The sequence below is a fragment of the Scomber japonicus genome, chromosome 4, assembly GCF_027409825.1.
Source record: "Scomber japonicus isolate fScoJap1 chromosome 4, fScoJap1.pri, whole genome shotgun sequence".
Taxonomy (NCBI): domain Eukaryota; kingdom Metazoa; phylum Chordata; class Actinopteri; order Scombriformes; family Scombridae; genus Scomber; species Scomber japonicus.
Window position 1 is genome coordinate 21,133,458 of NC_070581.1, and position 16,238 is coordinate 21,149,695.

General features: G+C 41.2%; 2 protein-coding genes across 3 annotated transcripts in view; one reads left to right on the top strand and one right to left on the bottom strand.

The window, feature by feature from the left end:
• Nucleotides 1–6,505, top strand: part of zbtb46 (zinc finger and BTB domain containing 46) — a 57,874-nt gene extending 51,369 nt beyond the window's left edge. Inside the window, exons 6-9 of the mRNA XM_053317681.1 lie at nucleotides 1,403–1,445; nucleotides 1,562–1,687; nucleotides 4,970–5,145; nucleotides 5,240–6,505. Of these exons, the coding sequence (XP_053173656.1) occupies nucleotides 1,403–1,445; nucleotides 1,562–1,687; nucleotides 4,970–5,145; nucleotides 5,240–5,680 (786 nt within the window). The 3' untranslated portion in view covers nucleotides 5,681–6,505. The remainder of the gene's footprint in view (nucleotides 1–1,402; nucleotides 1,446–1,561; nucleotides 1,688–4,969; nucleotides 5,146–5,239) is intronic.
• Nucleotides 6,506–9,824: 3,319 nt separating this feature from the next.
• slc2a4rg (SLC2A4 regulator) overlaps nucleotides 9,825–16,238 on the bottom strand; it is a 45,995-nt gene continuing 39,581 nt past the window's right edge. For both annotated transcript variants that reach the window (XM_053317135.1, XM_053317136.1), the window contains 2 exons: nucleotides 15,909–16,036; nucleotides 9,825–15,656 (listed from right to left, as the gene is read on the bottom strand). In XM_053317135.1, the coding sequence (XP_053173110.1) occupies nucleotides 15,545–15,656; nucleotides 15,909–16,036 (240 nt within the window). In that variant the 3' untranslated portion in view covers nucleotides 9,825–15,544. The remainder of the gene's footprint in view (nucleotides 15,657–15,908; nucleotides 16,037–16,238) is intronic.

Consider the following 16,238-nt stretch of genomic DNA (forward strand, 5'->3'; position numbering starts at 1 on the left):
CATCCAGGGGGCAGCTTCACCCTGTTTCTGCAAACTCACTGAGGGGGTTGAGAGGTGACGTAGAGTAGAAAGTGACCGATGGTGTCGTGGTGGGTGGGGTCTTTATGAGGAGAAATAGGGGCTAGTGGGGTTATTGTTAAAGAGTGGAGAGTCTTTTCCACACACAAGCACATCATCACTCAACTCCTCTCAGTATCTCACTCTCTGTGTGGAATCTGGCATATTTCCTGCTACACTGGAGAAGAAACGCTGTCTGTTTTCTTTTGTTTGTCATTTTTTCCTGTTTGCTCTCTCTCCCTTTCCAGATCTCCAATTCTTTACTCTCGCCTCACTTTTTTCATATGATCCTTTTAATATAGCTAGACCCGAATTCACCTTCAAGCCAGGAGTCGCTTCTCAGCATTAGTGGTAATGTAGTTTATAGTCGTTGCATTAGAGATGACACGTTTGGTCACAAAGGCAGCATGCGCTTAGAGATGGCAGATAACGGGCAAGGTAGTGAGATGAGACTGAGTAGAATCAATACTAGTAGACAATGAGAGGTTTGCTCTCGCAGCCCAGGAAATTGTTTGTTCTCTTCGGTGTGTGTGTGTGTGTGTGTGTGTGTGTGTGTGTGTGTGTGTAGGTGTGTGTGTATGTGTGTGTATGTGTGTGTGTGTGTGAGAGTGGGCGTGTGTGTGAGCATGGCAGCCTGAGCATGTGTGAATGTGAGTTTTGTGTCAGTCTGTGTGTACGCTGTGTGTGCGGGTGAGCATTTAGGAGCAGCATTTGATTTCAGTGGACCTGCCTCCCAACGAGACTCCCTATCTCTACGGACAAGCCATCTGTTTGCCCAGTGCATGGTGTTCTGTTCTTAGTGAGGAGGAGGAGGCGGGGGAGGCGGGGGAGGAGGAGGAGGAGGAGGAGTGTTGGGGCTGAGGAAATGGGTGGGGGTGAAGGAATAACAGGAGTGTGGAGTAGATGGAGGAGGCATACAGCTTAGATGGGATGTAGAGGAGAGGAAAAAGTAGTGGCAGGTGTTTAGTGCACCTTACAAACACCTCAGGGGATACAGGGTAGGTGCGGTTAAGCACAGATAATATTAATGTAGATCAACCTAACCGCTCATTCTGAGTCACATAGGAGAACATCCAGAACTATCAGCTGTTTACAAGACGTTTTTTCTCTGTTTGCTTGCCATTATCAAACCTGTGTCTTTGAATCATTATGACCTCTCTTTACTCTTCGTGTTTTCACTTTTCTGTTTTCGCATCTTTATTTCTTTGCTTGTTTCTCACATGTGTGAATAGAAAATTGTCTTCACAGCTTGTCTCACCTGTCTGCCTGCTGCATGCCCAGACATCATTCCATACAGACTGTATAAACTGTGCATGTGACATAACGGGATGTTTTGTGCCTACAGGATGGTGTAAAAGACAAAGAAGACATGAAAGGATATAACGCAGGTATGGTTCAGGGCTTAGATATATATCACGTCTAGATAATGTTATGAGTTGGTTCCTTTTGTACCATTTTTTTTTTTTGCTCACTTTCACTCTCACTCTCTTTCTCACTCTCTCAGCATTGGAAGGTGACCAGTCTCCTGTCGAGAGGGATCAGATGGCCAAAGGGAGCTGTGCTGGTGGCTTGACTGTGTCTGCGTCAATGTTCATGGCTGGCAGAGGGACTGAAGGGCTGATGGTGCTGGGCGAAGAAGCTGGATCAGGGGAAAGAGTCATGCCAGAGCCCGGTGCCTCGCCCTCACAGGGGTTTGCCTGCTCCCTGTGCAAACGGCTGTTCAGCAGCCTGAAGCATCTCAGGGAACACGAGTACTGCCAAACCCTGTCTCTGATGGCCTTGTCCCTGGACTGGCCAAGCATTCAGGGCCCACACCACCATCTTAACAAGCCTCGTCACCAGTCACAACCCCAGCCTCTCCACTTTACCCAGTCTCTCTACCGCCCTACAGTGGCCGAGCCTGCGCCAGCGCGCTACTTCTGCTCACAGTGCCCGGCCAGCTTCACCCTCAAATCCAATGCAGACCGGCACGAGAAGACCATCCACTTCAAGAAGAAGCTGATGCAGTGTGTGTGCTGTCTGAAACACTTCAGAGACCGCACAGATCTGCACAGGCACCTGTCCTCCGTGCACTCCAAAGAGAGAGGGCATACCTGCCCTGCCTGTGCCAAGGCTTTTAGCACTCAGAAAAACCTGGCGACACATGTTAAAGTGTGCTGCCAGGTGGGTTCAGTGCCAGGAGCTGTGCTGGGAGGCAACACTGGGATGGAAATGTCTCAGGCTGGGGTCACAGATCCAGTGTGGAGGCTTTCTCAAGAGCTGAAAGTTGAAAATCATAATCACAGTATCAATGTGGAAAACTGAGACTGGCTTATATGTACACGTTCATACCCATGAATTAGCAGCGTATCCTCACGTGTTGTACGTTCATGCCAAAAATGCACTGGCTAGTCATTGCACTGAGAAGGGAAGAATTCCTTTTAAAATTAAATGTCTATCAATATGATATATAGCCACACAGGAACACTTAATTTTTTACAACTTGTGAAATTTAATGTTATTATTATTTTTTAAGGATGGTTTAACATAAATTGCAGCATGTGTGAAAAACATGACAAAAATGCACACCATCTATGAAGAGACAGGGGGCGTCTTTATGTTTCCCCAACCTAAACCGCTTGTCTGGTTCTGTGTCGCCAGTCACTAGTCTGACTAAACTCTTCACTCCTTTTTAGGTAGAGAGATCTTTATCTTTGTGTCCACCCCTGCATTACGGGCACAAAGACACTCAGACACAGTTTAGATCTGCCAGGCTGCACTGTAGCTCACAGCCCACACAACCACACCACCTGCAGGAACTTTAGAATATTGCATCATGAGAACAGAATAAAGACCCCATTAAATATAATGAATATCGGAGATTGGAACAAAAAATTACTTTACTTGTATAAGAGAATAAAAAATAAAAAATAAATAAAATCTTTAAACCGCAACTCAAAAATAAAATAAAAACAAAGTAATTCCATAGATCATCCTCTACTGGACATGTAGAAGCTTGTCCTCGGCCATCAGGAGGACATGATTACCTTCAGTCACTGTTGTCAGATCAGTGCAGATGGAGGGGCTGTGCCGAACCAGACAAAGCAAGCTAAAACAATAGACCAAGAGCAGCTCAGATGGGGGTTGGGTGGTGTCATTTTCTCTCTCTCTCTCTCTCTCTGTCTCTCTCTCTCTCTCTCTCTCTCTCTCCGTCTTTCTCTCTCTCTCTGTCTCTCTGTCCATCACCTCTGTTCCAGATCCGTAAGTCTTCTAGTCGCTGAGTGCGGCTGGAGCTGGACAGTAATTGGTCCTTCACGGCTCCGGCCCTTCTTAACCCCTGACCCCTCATCTAAAGAGGAAGTGGGGACAGAGGGGCAGATGCCCTTTAAACCAGACAAGCTCAGTGATGTCACTGCTGCAGATAGATAATGGTCTGCTCGTGAGTGCGGGGTAGGGGACGGGGGCTCAAGGGAGACAAATGGCAAAATGCAGGATAAAAAAAACATTTCTAGTTTGAGCTTTCTGCTCTTATTGTGTAAACCCATAATGTGAATACTATACCCATAAGGAAGACTGTCTTTTCCTCTAATATTTCACAGTCACTCCAGCGCATGGAAGTGTAATTTATATGCAGAATTTAAAAGCAGAACTGGTTTCTTGGAATCTATCCCCCTTGCTGTTGTATATAGACGGGGATCTCCCAAATGCCAAATCCTGTCTAATACAAAATCCCATTTCTCAGGTAGCACACACTGTCCTTGCCAGGCTCTGAAACAGACTGGCAGGCTCAGAGAAGACAGGAACTAATCAGGAACTCTGCAAAGCTCCAGCCATTGAGGGGAAATGGCAAACACTGACTGTGTGGCTGTCATGTGATGTTTTTGTGAGCTTGAACTCGTGTTGTTGTAAATACTGTAAAATATTTAGCTTTAGGTTATGAATTTTCTCATCACAAAACCCACAAATGCTGTACAAAGAGATTTTCTAAACAGGAGGTGATTCTGCTTGTAGTTTTTTGATGCTCTAATTAAACTGTGATGGAAAATGTAAAAACTTCTCTGCGGTTTTTCTGTTTTATTTGTGTTGTGCACATATTCACACAATATTCCTTCCTATATCTTGCATTTTTAACTTGACGCTCTAAAATATGTTGTGCAGTTTATGTGTACCTGCATGTTTTCTTTTTTTGTTTGCTTGTTTTTGCTGTGTGTTTAATCAAACCAGAGGTCATTTTGCCGACAGAGGTAATTATATCATATCCCTTAAAGCTATAACCCTTAAATGTGTGTCTGACCCCTCCTTTGTGTACAGAGTGTGTTGTGTACTCGTAACTCCAGTCCTGATCCTTCATGGTCATATACTGTACGCCTTGACGGTTAAGTTTCTCGTTAGGTGGAAACATATGTATACACACTGCACAGTAATACACACAATCAGTTTGCTTGAATGCCCTTCACCTGGCATAACTACCATGTAAGTCTAAACCTTGAAAAAAATTATACAAGATTGGGACATGGTATTACGATTTTTTTCTTCATTTTTTATTTCTCTGAAGCCTTCCTTTGTGTGTGTGTGTGACTTTATTTCCCATCCTTCAGCCTTCTTGTCTTTGTCTGTGTTTGTCTTTCTGTCTGTATTTTTTGCCGTCCATAGCAGAGACCTTCTAGAGCAACTAAGGCAGAGTGACTGTTGTGCCGGTGTTTATAGTATCTCTTTGCCTTTATTGCTTTAGTATGGAGGAAGAGCTGTTGCCAGGGCAACTGTAGCTTTGTCTGGGATTGGGGTGGCCATGGGAATTGATGGTACATTTCTAGACCATGCCGCTAATTAAATGTAATAACTGCAAAGTGACGTCTCGGTTTATTTAAAAGAGCTTCATTCAAGACTAATCTTTTTTTTTCTCTCTCTTCCCTACCTCCCTCTGTCCCTACAGTGAATGACTTCACGGTGATCCGTAAAAAGTTCAAGTGCCCCTACTGCAGTTTCTCTGCTATGCATCAGTGCATCCTGAAGAGGCACATGCGCTCCCACACTGGTGAGAGGCCCTACCCCTGTGAAATCTGTGGTAAAAAGTTCACCAGAAGAGAGCACATGAAGAGGCACACACTGGTGAGTGCATTTACATGATCACCAGTAGGAGGCAATCACACATTAACCAAAGTGCAAATAAAAAATATTTAAATGGTGTGTTTGCATCCAACAGGTTCACAGCAAAGATAAAAAGTATGTGTGTAAAGTGTGCAGCCGAGTCTTCATGTCAGCAGCCAGTGTGGGAATCAAACACGGCTCCCGTCGCCATGGCGTCTGTGCTGACTGCTCTGGTCGAGGCATGGCCGCACTGCTGGACCACAATGGGGAAGTGGGAGGAGACATCTCTCCAGAGGAGGAGCTGTATCCTGGTGACCGTTTCCATGATGACCAGGCAGAGTGTGATGGCGATGGAGAAGGGGAGGAGGAGATGATGGTTGAAGGGGACAGTGAGATGATGGGAGAAGGGGAGGAAGATGGAGGGAAGTGGAAGGACTCAGGGATAACCACTGAGGCACACAGAGCACTGGACAATGAGAAGGAGGAGAGTGACTCCTCAGCACCGGAGGGGGAACAGCAGAACGGGAGTGAGAAGGACTTTGCCTGGATCTCCTAGAATCTGTCACACCCCTGTTAGTGGCTCGTCAACCAATCTCTGAAGATCTCTTACGATCTCTCGGGCAGAATCCTCTGCTCTCTTTACCCATTCGTCCCACTGTGGGCAGGCCTTCCTTTGGATGGAAATGCTGTAGGGCGATGCGCGACAATGATCCAAAACCATTATGAGTATCACACTCAAAGGCACACACGCACATACATATCCACAAACACTTCTCAATCTTGCCTGCCATAGTAGAAGAAGAGCAGTCAAGAGATGGCTCGAGTGAAAGGCTTTTTCTGCTTACCTCCTTTACTTCTGATGCAGTGTTTTTGTGTTTCTTTTTCTTGAGGGTTCAGGCCAGAGTCCAGTAGTTTTTATACTCTGTCACAACAGGAATCAACGAGGACGCTGCCAAGGACATGGCTAATGCAAGACTGCAACTTTGTATGTTTGCCATCTCAATCACCATGGAAACCAAGGATCACTGACAGTGTAGGGAAATGGCCAGAAGGGGGGTGTCTTGGTCCCACCTTGGCTGTGATGTTTCTGGGGAAAATGTCTCTACAAGTGAAGGGACAGTCTAAATCTATTGCAAAGCTATGTGTGTCAGAGGAGCGGGGCAGCCCGATGGCACACTGTTGATGCAGAGTCCTACTGCCACAGACTTGCACTTTAATGACAACTGACTCCTATCAAAGCCCTGAACCCGTGGTTTACATTTTTAATCTGATCTTTTACCTAAACAACTCGGTGACCGCACCTACCTTTAAGGATTTATGTCCTCTTGACTGTTATCATGAGATAGAAATCACTGAATCTTTGTGCAGATTGCTGTTTATATAGCCTATGCCTTTCAGTGGGGTCCTTAATCTTTTCTTCACTTAAGTTTACCACACGGTTTCTATCGATTCCATTCCAACAAATACTGGAGATTTGACAAATGTACATACAATTTTTGGGATTTAAAAGGGGAGTGAAGTATGCGTGAGACAGGGAGAGAGACACAGAGAGACTTTACAACGTATGCAAGAGTTTTGAACTACTCTGAAATACAAAAGTGGACATCAGTTTCTGCTTCCCTGTTTGGAAAATCAACACAAGCACACAATGGATCCACATGACTATTAACTCTTTCTGTCTCTCTGGCTGTCTCTGGTTCAGTTTCTCTCACACTGGATGGAGGTTGTGATGAAAGGACCTGAGAGCCAAGTCTCTCACACGTAAAAGGAGGAGCTGCCTTTGTTCAAAAACAGTTTTTCTCTCTGTGTTTTTTTCAGATCAGTCATGTAATTCCAATTTCTGAATACAGAATATGCAGACTTTTTTCCATGGTTTATCTTTCATTTTTTTCGGTGATAATTTCTTCGGCTTTGTAAGGTTAAAAAGAAGACGATCAAAATTTGTGCTTGAAAATTCAGAGTTTGATATCCGTAGAGAGTGTAATATTAATTTGTTTTGTTTAACAGCTATTTATTGAAAAACCTGTTTGTGGATTCCTAATTTTTAAGAAGTCATTCCCTCCTCTCTCTCCTCTCGCTCTCTCTCTTGTGTGTGTTGGGTGGGATAGGACGGGTGTTTGTATGCAAGAATGTTTGAGTGTCCAGTGTCCAAAAAAAAGTCTATATTGATTTCTTAAGATTATTTCCATGTTTTTTGGCAAAGTTATTGACAATTCAAGTGAGGCAGATGACATGTCTTATTGTTATGATTATCAGAACTATGATTACTGTTGTTGATGTTACTATTATTAATTATTATTAAGTGCTGGATGCTAAGCTTTATTGTGTGTTCTTTTTTGATATTTTATATATTGTATAAGAAAAAAAAGCTTTTATACTTTGCCTTGTTGTGGACAGCAAGCCATGGGGCTTTTATCAACCTTTTTATTGTGCCAGTTTATGCTTTTTCGTCGTATTTGCTTTTTTTTTTTTTTTTTTTTTTTTTAACCAAGGGGGGAAACAAATTCACTGTCAAACTTCTCTGTTAGATATTGATTGCAACATATATTCAGCACACGCTTTTGCATCACTAATGGACACTAATTGATTAATATCGAACCAAAAACAATCTAGTACCTTGTATACATGAAGTGCTTTTGTTCCACAGTCCGTGTGTGCAGGTGCTTTTTGAATTTATTGTTGTGGTTAAACAGTTTTGTTGTTGGGTTGTTTTTATTTTTGTCACTATTTGTCACAGTTTGAAAAAAAGTGCACATGTTATGGTATTATTGTGAATATGAAGGGCTGCCTCCAAGGACCGGCTAGCTTTTGAAGACTGCATTTTAAAACCGAGCTGATTTTCTTTTTTTTCTCTCTCTCTTTCTTTTGTAGTTTCTACTGTCTCACGCCTCGCATGACACACAACCAAGTAGAAACGTAGCATGCAGACAAAACGCTGCTCCCACTATGATAAGCTGAGAGGAGTGTTGAGTCTACATTCTGCGTTTCTACCGGCCTGACTCTCATTTTCATAAAGGGAAAGTGAGCTCTGTAGCAGGAACTCTGGGAAACATTTTGTTGCCAGTGCCGGTTGCACACATCAGGCCTCTCTGCTATCAGTGCCATAGACTGCACTTCTCATGATCCCCCACTGAGAAACTCTCAGTATGATGCGATTTTTGATGCTTTCTTCATGCCTGGCAACTATCTTTATTTCATTTTTCTGGTATTATTTATTGTTTTGTTTGTTTGACCCATTTACAAATAGTTGTAATTTTTTGGGGGTGGTTAAAAAGAAATAAAGACAATGGGGTTGGATTTTTATGAATGTTAATGGTGGGTGTGGAAGGAGCCCATGATCAGTGACAAATCTCAGTCCTGTGGTGCTGTTCTGGCCACTGAGAGACGTCTGGATGTGTGTGTGTGTGACTCCCCCCTCCCTTTCTCTCTCTCTCCCTCCCGGGCCCCGGCGCTCTTTTCACGATCTGTACTGTACGTCTTCTTCCTCATACTGGGTTGTACTTCAGGAAAACGTCTGCCATCAACCCCTCAATATGTGCCTCAATGACATTTCACCTGTGTGCTTGTGAGAGTGTTTGCGTCCAAGGGATGACTGAACATTTGTATCTACAGATAAGAGATTGCTGAGATGTGACTGATCAGATTAGAGGTGCAAAAAAAAAAAGAAAAAAAGAAAAAAATGTTTTAGAGGCTGAAACTTCAAAGAGACAAATCATGATGGGCGTCTAGATTCTCCTTCCCACCGTGTGTTGATGACCTTTTGTGCCCTGATTCTGTGGTCTTAACTGCATGCCTGTGTTCATTTTGTCAAACCAAAGCTACGTCTTCGGCATCTGCACACAACTGTCTCATTCCACACGATGCAAAACTGGAACTGTTTGCTCTATTGCAGATGAATATGGGTATTCTTAGACGTGTACAAATTGCAATCCTCATTTAGCCTGTATAGCTTGATTCACACGTGCAAATCATGAAGCCATAGATATGGGTATATCTATATTATACTATATTTCAAAATTGGCGCTTTTTACTTTAGATTTTGTTCTTCTATTAAGAGTGATGTGTGTATACCTTCATATATATGAATTTATATTACTATTATATATTATTTATTTTCTCTCTCAAGTTTCAGAGGGTCTTTAATTTGTAAAAGGTCGCACTTGAAGCTTGAGGTTTGTTTATTTTCATTGGGAATATTGTTCAATATGATACTGACTTTATATTGATGATTATCATAAACCTGTGTTTGTAACAAAATGTGTTAAATAATCAAAAAAACCTGTCCTGTTTTTACACCTGTTTTGTTTTGGGCAGATTAAGTGCTCTTGTGCAGATATTTTTTTTTCGGTTGATAGTACTGATCACAAAACATTTTTACAGTCAACCATGAGCCTCCTGTTTTGATGTTGGGGCTGGCCTACCGGCGGTCCAAGCCTCTTTCTAACTTCATGTTTAGTGGAAGACTTAGCTTGACTATTATTTGCAAAAGCCAATCAGTCTCAATAAATTTTGAAATTGCTGCTGTAAAGAAGTGACCAATGTGTGCTGTGCTTTTTGTTATCTCCCCACATTTCTGATGTCATAACCAGCTGCTGGCCACATGGGGGCAGAATATACAAGTAAAAAAGAGTAGACGCAGAGGAATGAGTCTAGTTTCATTCATCCACCTACATACATACATAAATAATCTGACAGCAGACTTCTTCCATTCAGTTTTATTTTCTTTCCGTCACATTACATCACATAGATCACATTATCAGCATCATACATGGTCATCCATCTTTTCAAGCACTACTCATAGGCTTGACATTCACACAAATACTCCTTGAGTGCACCACTCCTCAGAAAGTGCTTCCTCCGTGTGCGTGGGACTGCTGATGAAAACCAGAGGCTGAGCCCACACACAGGAGAAATCTTGCCCTCCAGTGAAGACACTAAGGCTGACATCACATTTTCCCTCAAAATGCATTTAGCACTGTGTGTCTGTGTGTCTCTGTGTGTCTTTGTGTTATGCTGCAATGAGCATCTTTTCATTTAGAGGGAAACAGACTAAATCAGCCTTGGGGTTATCAGTTACTGAAAGGAGGGAAATCTAACACATAAAACCCTTCAGTGTTGTATCTCCTAACAAGAAAGAACGGGGGAGAGAGGGGGAAGCGATGCTAGACATGCAAAACAACCTCAAACTCAACCAGACAATCAATCAATCAATCAATCAATCAATCAATCAATGAGAAACCAAAAACAAACAAACAAAACAAAAAAAGCTAAAGTCAGTTTTCATACCAGCCAGTGTCAGGCTCAGTAAAAATTCAACCAGAGAAAAGAAATGGTCGTCGAAATTAGACAGACAGGATAAAAAGCCTGAATGAACAATAAGAGCACAGTAGAAGAAGCAGAGAAGTGAGTGGAGCTGCCATTGCAATGCTTTACATTTGATTTGGAAGGAGATCCATTGGCTTTGCTGCTGCTGCTGGTTTACACAAAAATGAAAACTGACATTTAAAAAAAAAAAAAAAGAAGCAGCACATACATTTTGACATATTTGGAAAAAAACAAAGGCTTTTTGATGCACATTTCAAGGGTTTAGTTAGCTTAATATACTGGGTAAAGGCTTGGGTGGGACCACAGTAAAGCTGGATAGCACAAAGAACAGCAGGTGGAAAAGAAAAGGTGATCAGAGAAAAATCACTGTAGTGAAAAGGAAATGGGAAAGAAATGTTGATTAGGAAAAACAACTGGAAGACACTAAAAGCGTGCTGTCTGTTGGAATGTGCAGGGCAGGATAAAGATTCCCACAATGTTAGGATTTTTTTCATTGTGAATAAAAAGGTTGAAAGTTATCCTGCCTAACAACAACTTAACATCACAACCACAAACAACATCCAGGACAACAATAACCACACGTCATCAGATAAATGATTATTTGGCAGGGAGAAAAGACAGATCAACGAGTAGCCCAGATGTCACCAAAAGCTCGAGTTAATTCTTGTTCCATGATAAAGCATCTCATTGCACAAAGTAAGATAGTAAAGCAATACTGCATGGTTGTGTTATTTGATATGACATAGCAGTGTGGCGACAGCTGTCTGTGGGTGTTAAACGATTTGGATACCAAAAAAATCAGGATGTGTTATAGGTTCACTACAGGCAGTACGAACTAGCCAGCAAATATAACAACAACAACAAAAAAAGACATTTCTTTTTGAAGGTTTTACATTCAACAGGTTTTGTTTTTCTCCCCTTTGCCACTAAGCTACAATATACATTGAATCTTAACGTGTTATGTTCACTATAGCTTCTCAATCGACTTTTTTTTTTTTTTTTTAAAGAAAGAAAAAAAATTCTGAGCAACTGTAATGTAAAAAAAAAAAGTTTCCTTTTCATATAAACAGAGAAACATCAACAAAAAAAATAACAACAATATATGAAAAAGCCTCACGGATTCTCTTTATTTTGCATATGTACAAGAAAGCCCTGAAACTGCGAATCCATCTATAATCGTCACTGTGCATCTCGCGTCCGCTTTCCATCAACCGTAACTCTCCCTCACCCTCCCTGCACACCCATGAACAACCAGGTTCAATCTCCATCTCATGTTCTCAGTGAAAGCTCTAATTCATTTTTTGTTTTTTGTTTTTTACAAAAATGTCCAAGATTTGTGCACAAGAACAACTTTGTACCCAAAGTTCGTTCTGGCCATGATGAACCCAGTTTGCACTGTGGGCCATAATTGTCACTGACCAGTTTTGAGCACGTAAAAAAAAGGTGAAATAGTGGCTGGAAAGCACTGGAACCTGTTAGCTTAACATTAGCTAATAGCCCCATTCACTGCCAGCAAATAGCATTGGCCTCTAACCTTGCTGGTGGAATCTAAAAGTGCTTACACTGAGGATGGAGAGACACCTGATGGGTTGCATTTGACACTCTAGCAAAGACCAAACCAGAGATAACAGTAATATAAAAGTGGTATCCAGCACTAATAACAGCATCTACACAGTTATTATCTCAGCTCAGTAAAATGGAAATAAGCAGGAATTTGTTTTTTTCTTGTTTTTTTTGTTATTTAGGTAAAGGAAGCACAAAGATTTTCTTTATGGTGTAAAATGTGTGTTGTGAAGAAACTCCAGGCAATAAAACATTATAAAAGCATCTGCTATTCAGAAGATAATGTGGAGCCACTGACTGAGACGGATGTTTTCCCATCACTGAGACAAGGTGGGTGCTGCTTTCGGCCCTTGGCACTTCTCCAAGGAGAGGCAAAGTGACTGACTACTTAAGTACCACACTGTGCTTCCCAGTACCACACTTCTAAAACTGCCAGCACCACTATGGTATGTTCAATAAATCTGACACAGAGAGCAAGACATGAACTGTCAAGAATTAATAATGGGGGACCACAGAGGTGCACGACCTCTATCCCTGACACCCCATTTATTCCATCGGGCAGTGACGACACCCCTTCAGCCCCCTCTGAAAAAAAAGGAAAAAAAAAAAAAGAAAGAAAAAAAATCACTTCAAAATGTGTGTATATAAAACGTCCATGTATAAAAACATGTATTTGCGCAGTGCAGCGTAGTGCAATTTTATTAGGTCAGTATACCTTTCCTTTTTATGTTCTTTTCATTGGCACTTTGTGAAGTTTTCTGACCGGAAGAGGCCTCACAGATCGCTCTCACAAGAAGAGAGAGAGGCAGACCTAGCTTATCTGGGATGCCACTGGAATAAACGCTTTTACAGGCAGGATAATGAATCCAAAAACATTTCCAGAACAATATGGTGGTGGTCAGTAATGGGAACTAAATGAAATATTATTAATATTAAAGCGATCAATTAATAGGCTTCTGAGCTTTCATCTGGAAGCGATAACCTGACGCCTATAACATGGTATCAGCCAACAGCAGACTGCATAAGTGACCCTGGCGACGGAGGAAAGTACAGGTGTTTCTATGGCGACAGAGGTCTAAAGTCGCACTGTACTTCAGTCAAGGTGTCTGCTGAAAGAAACGGCGCTCAGAAATGAAGAGACAGGCCCTCTGTGTTTGTGTGTGCGTGTTTGTCATACGTTGCTATGGTGATCAGATTGGGTCAGGAGCGCTTAGAAAATAGGACATGTAGCAGAAATTACATTCAAAAAGCTGGTCACAAAAGAGCACAAAAGTGATTCTCTTCTGTCATGACGTTACCTCTGAAGCAAGATCAGAAAAATAAAAACCACTAAAATGTTTTTTTTCTGTACATGTGGATTCTTTAACAGAATTCAGGGTTTTTGTATGTTGGAAGGACTGTAAAACCTTTTGAGGCCAATTTGAAATTTTGGGCTATATAAATTAATTGATTCCATGGTTTATGGGACGCAGGTTATCACCTTGAAAAGATCAGCGCAGAAAATTTGGGAAAAAATCTAACATTCTTCTGGGGATCTCTGGATGTACAATTAGAAAAATAATCAGATCTTTTTTTTCTTAACGACTGGCACCCATATTCTTAAATATGACTACTGGTGGTCTTCTACTTAAATCACCGATGAGAGATAATCTCCAAGTTTTCTATCAGTGTTTTCTAGCCAATTACAAATAAACTTCCCCTGCAAGGCTTCAATTTGAGGCCTGCCGAGAATAACTAGTTGACTTTTTTCACTGAATTTCTGTTTTCGGTTGTTTTTCAGCATTTAAAAAAAAAGAACTTCTCCTAAAGTTTAAATATCTTTAATATTACCACTGACTTTGCCTTTTTCCCCCCCTGTTGTGTATCTTAGGCACCTAATTTGAATACAAAACATGTAACACATTTGGGCTTTGTAATTAAGAATTCTATCTAAAAATCTACCACCTACATTTTATCTAAAGATTGGGAAAGTTGGCCTGCTCTCTATTATTACAGGCCTATTCTAAAAAGTAAAACTCCACTTTGGTAGAACTTTTGCTACACAACATAAGTCAGTATACAATCAACCACCAACACAGCTGCTCTGCACTGACTTAGTTTGATTTTCTCTTCTCATTTTCAAATGTTACACCAGAGTGACGATTCTAAAAGGAATAAACACATATCTACTAAAAACACAGGAAACAGTCTTGGTTCCTGTTAAGTCTAATATCCACCAATGATGCCTTGCTGGTTAATGCTAATTGTTTTTTTGTTTTTTTTAAAGATTAAAGATTGGGTAACCGCTCCATAACAAACTGTAATAAATGACAAAAATGCCTGACATATTATCAGGTAGTGATTGTTAGGTTACGATCTTTGTTACTCACCAATGTACAACATACATCAGTCAGAAAGTTAAAGTTTCCAAGGGCAGTTATCATTCATTGTGGTAAACAATCTCTTTTAAGAACATCAGCTGTCAAAGGAAAAAAAACTGAGCCTTTCTGCCTGAACTCATCTTAATAACAATGACAACATCAAAGCAAGAAAGACATTATTAAATGCTGTAATCCTGCTGATTGCACAGTGCAACTGCTAGTTGCTTCAGCAACTCATCGCTGAAAATAAACTCTATATAAGAAATAGGTTTCCACTCTCAGGCATACGCTGTGGTTACAGTGACACTCAAAAAGACAACTTATTTCATCAAGGTGCATATCTCTAGGGTATAAGTATAGAAAAGAGGGAAATATATATTCATATATTGTGTACATCTTGAGAAAATATTTTGGAAAGTCAATGGGAAACATTTTGTACCACTTTGTGTGACAGATTTGTGCATCTTTGCAAAACTGGAAAAAGTATAGCTGGCTGTACTGAACATATATTAGATATTAAGCAATATGTATTCAGACATACGGTTAATATCTGTTAAGGCTGCAGAAGACAGTGATGTTAGATTGGGATAGCGCTTACACCTAAACTGTTGGTTCATATTGAATAGGCATTTTGCCTTTGGTAGGTTTGCTGTCCCTTAAACAGTGACATTGAGAAAGAGATATGCTACAGAGGTCTTATTGAGCAAATCTGGTGTTAACCCTTGAACCTTAAAAAAAGAGTCATGATCCAGCCCATAAACAGTAGCTTACATGATGCTCCTATAATGAACAACAGAGTATACCAAAAAGCTTATCTGTAGTCTTTAAACATCGCCTTTAGTCGCGGCTGTGAAAAATCAAACAAGAAGGTTCAAAATCCAAATTAAATGTTTCTTTTTTCCTTATTCATCAACTGAGTGAAAGTGTCTCAGTCTTTTAAAAAAGTCTCCAAAAAGTTCAGATTTTTTTGTTTTTGTTTGTTTATACCTGCCACTTTGATTTTCTCTTTGTGTTTGGAAATGGAAAAAGAGAGAAAGCGAACCCCCTGCTGGACTGGAGGAACAAACACTGAGAGCCCCTTCATGAAGAACTATCCTCAGTGAAATAGTCCACCTCGCTGTTCCACCGGAAAGAGCCAGAGCTCATCTCACGGACAGAGAAAGGGGACAGGATTAATCGGTGAATCTCTGACAGGCCTTCTTCCAGCGACAGGCTGTGCACCACATGTCTCTCTTCTCCATGCCGTACACCTTTCGGCACTTCTTCGCCTCCCCACGAGGTTTCCTTGGTAACAGCAGATGTGACAGCATAAGGGTATGCACACAGAAATCAAGAGGCCAAAAAACACTTGTATGTAAATTCAACTGAAGGCATCTAAATGCATGCACGTGTATGAAGTGGTACAGCCCGACATTGATGATTTCATATAACTGCAGTACTTTTTAAAAATTTGATCTGATATATGATGAAATGATCAAAGACATGAACAGCAATGCAGATTCTTGTTGGTTGGGACTTCAAATGGCTGCTACATACCTGCTTCCTGGTGTTGATTTAGGTGCTGGTGTTATTAAAGCATGGTTCTTGTTAACAGTGGTGTGTGTGCTGGCTGCCGGTTGCCGCTTTTCTCCAATGCTAATTGTCCGAACGTGAGTCACAGGCCCCTGCAGAGGTGAAAAGACATCATAAGTGTGTTGTTCAATATACTTCAGACAGTGTAGGCTTGTTGTGTCTGGTCTATTTGAAAAGTACACTCTGGCATCCACCTGCATATCTTCCCTCACTCATATCTATAAACCTGCTCTTTGGCCTTCCTCTGCTCCTCTTGCCTACCAGCTCCATTTTAATCATCCTTCTCCCAAAATA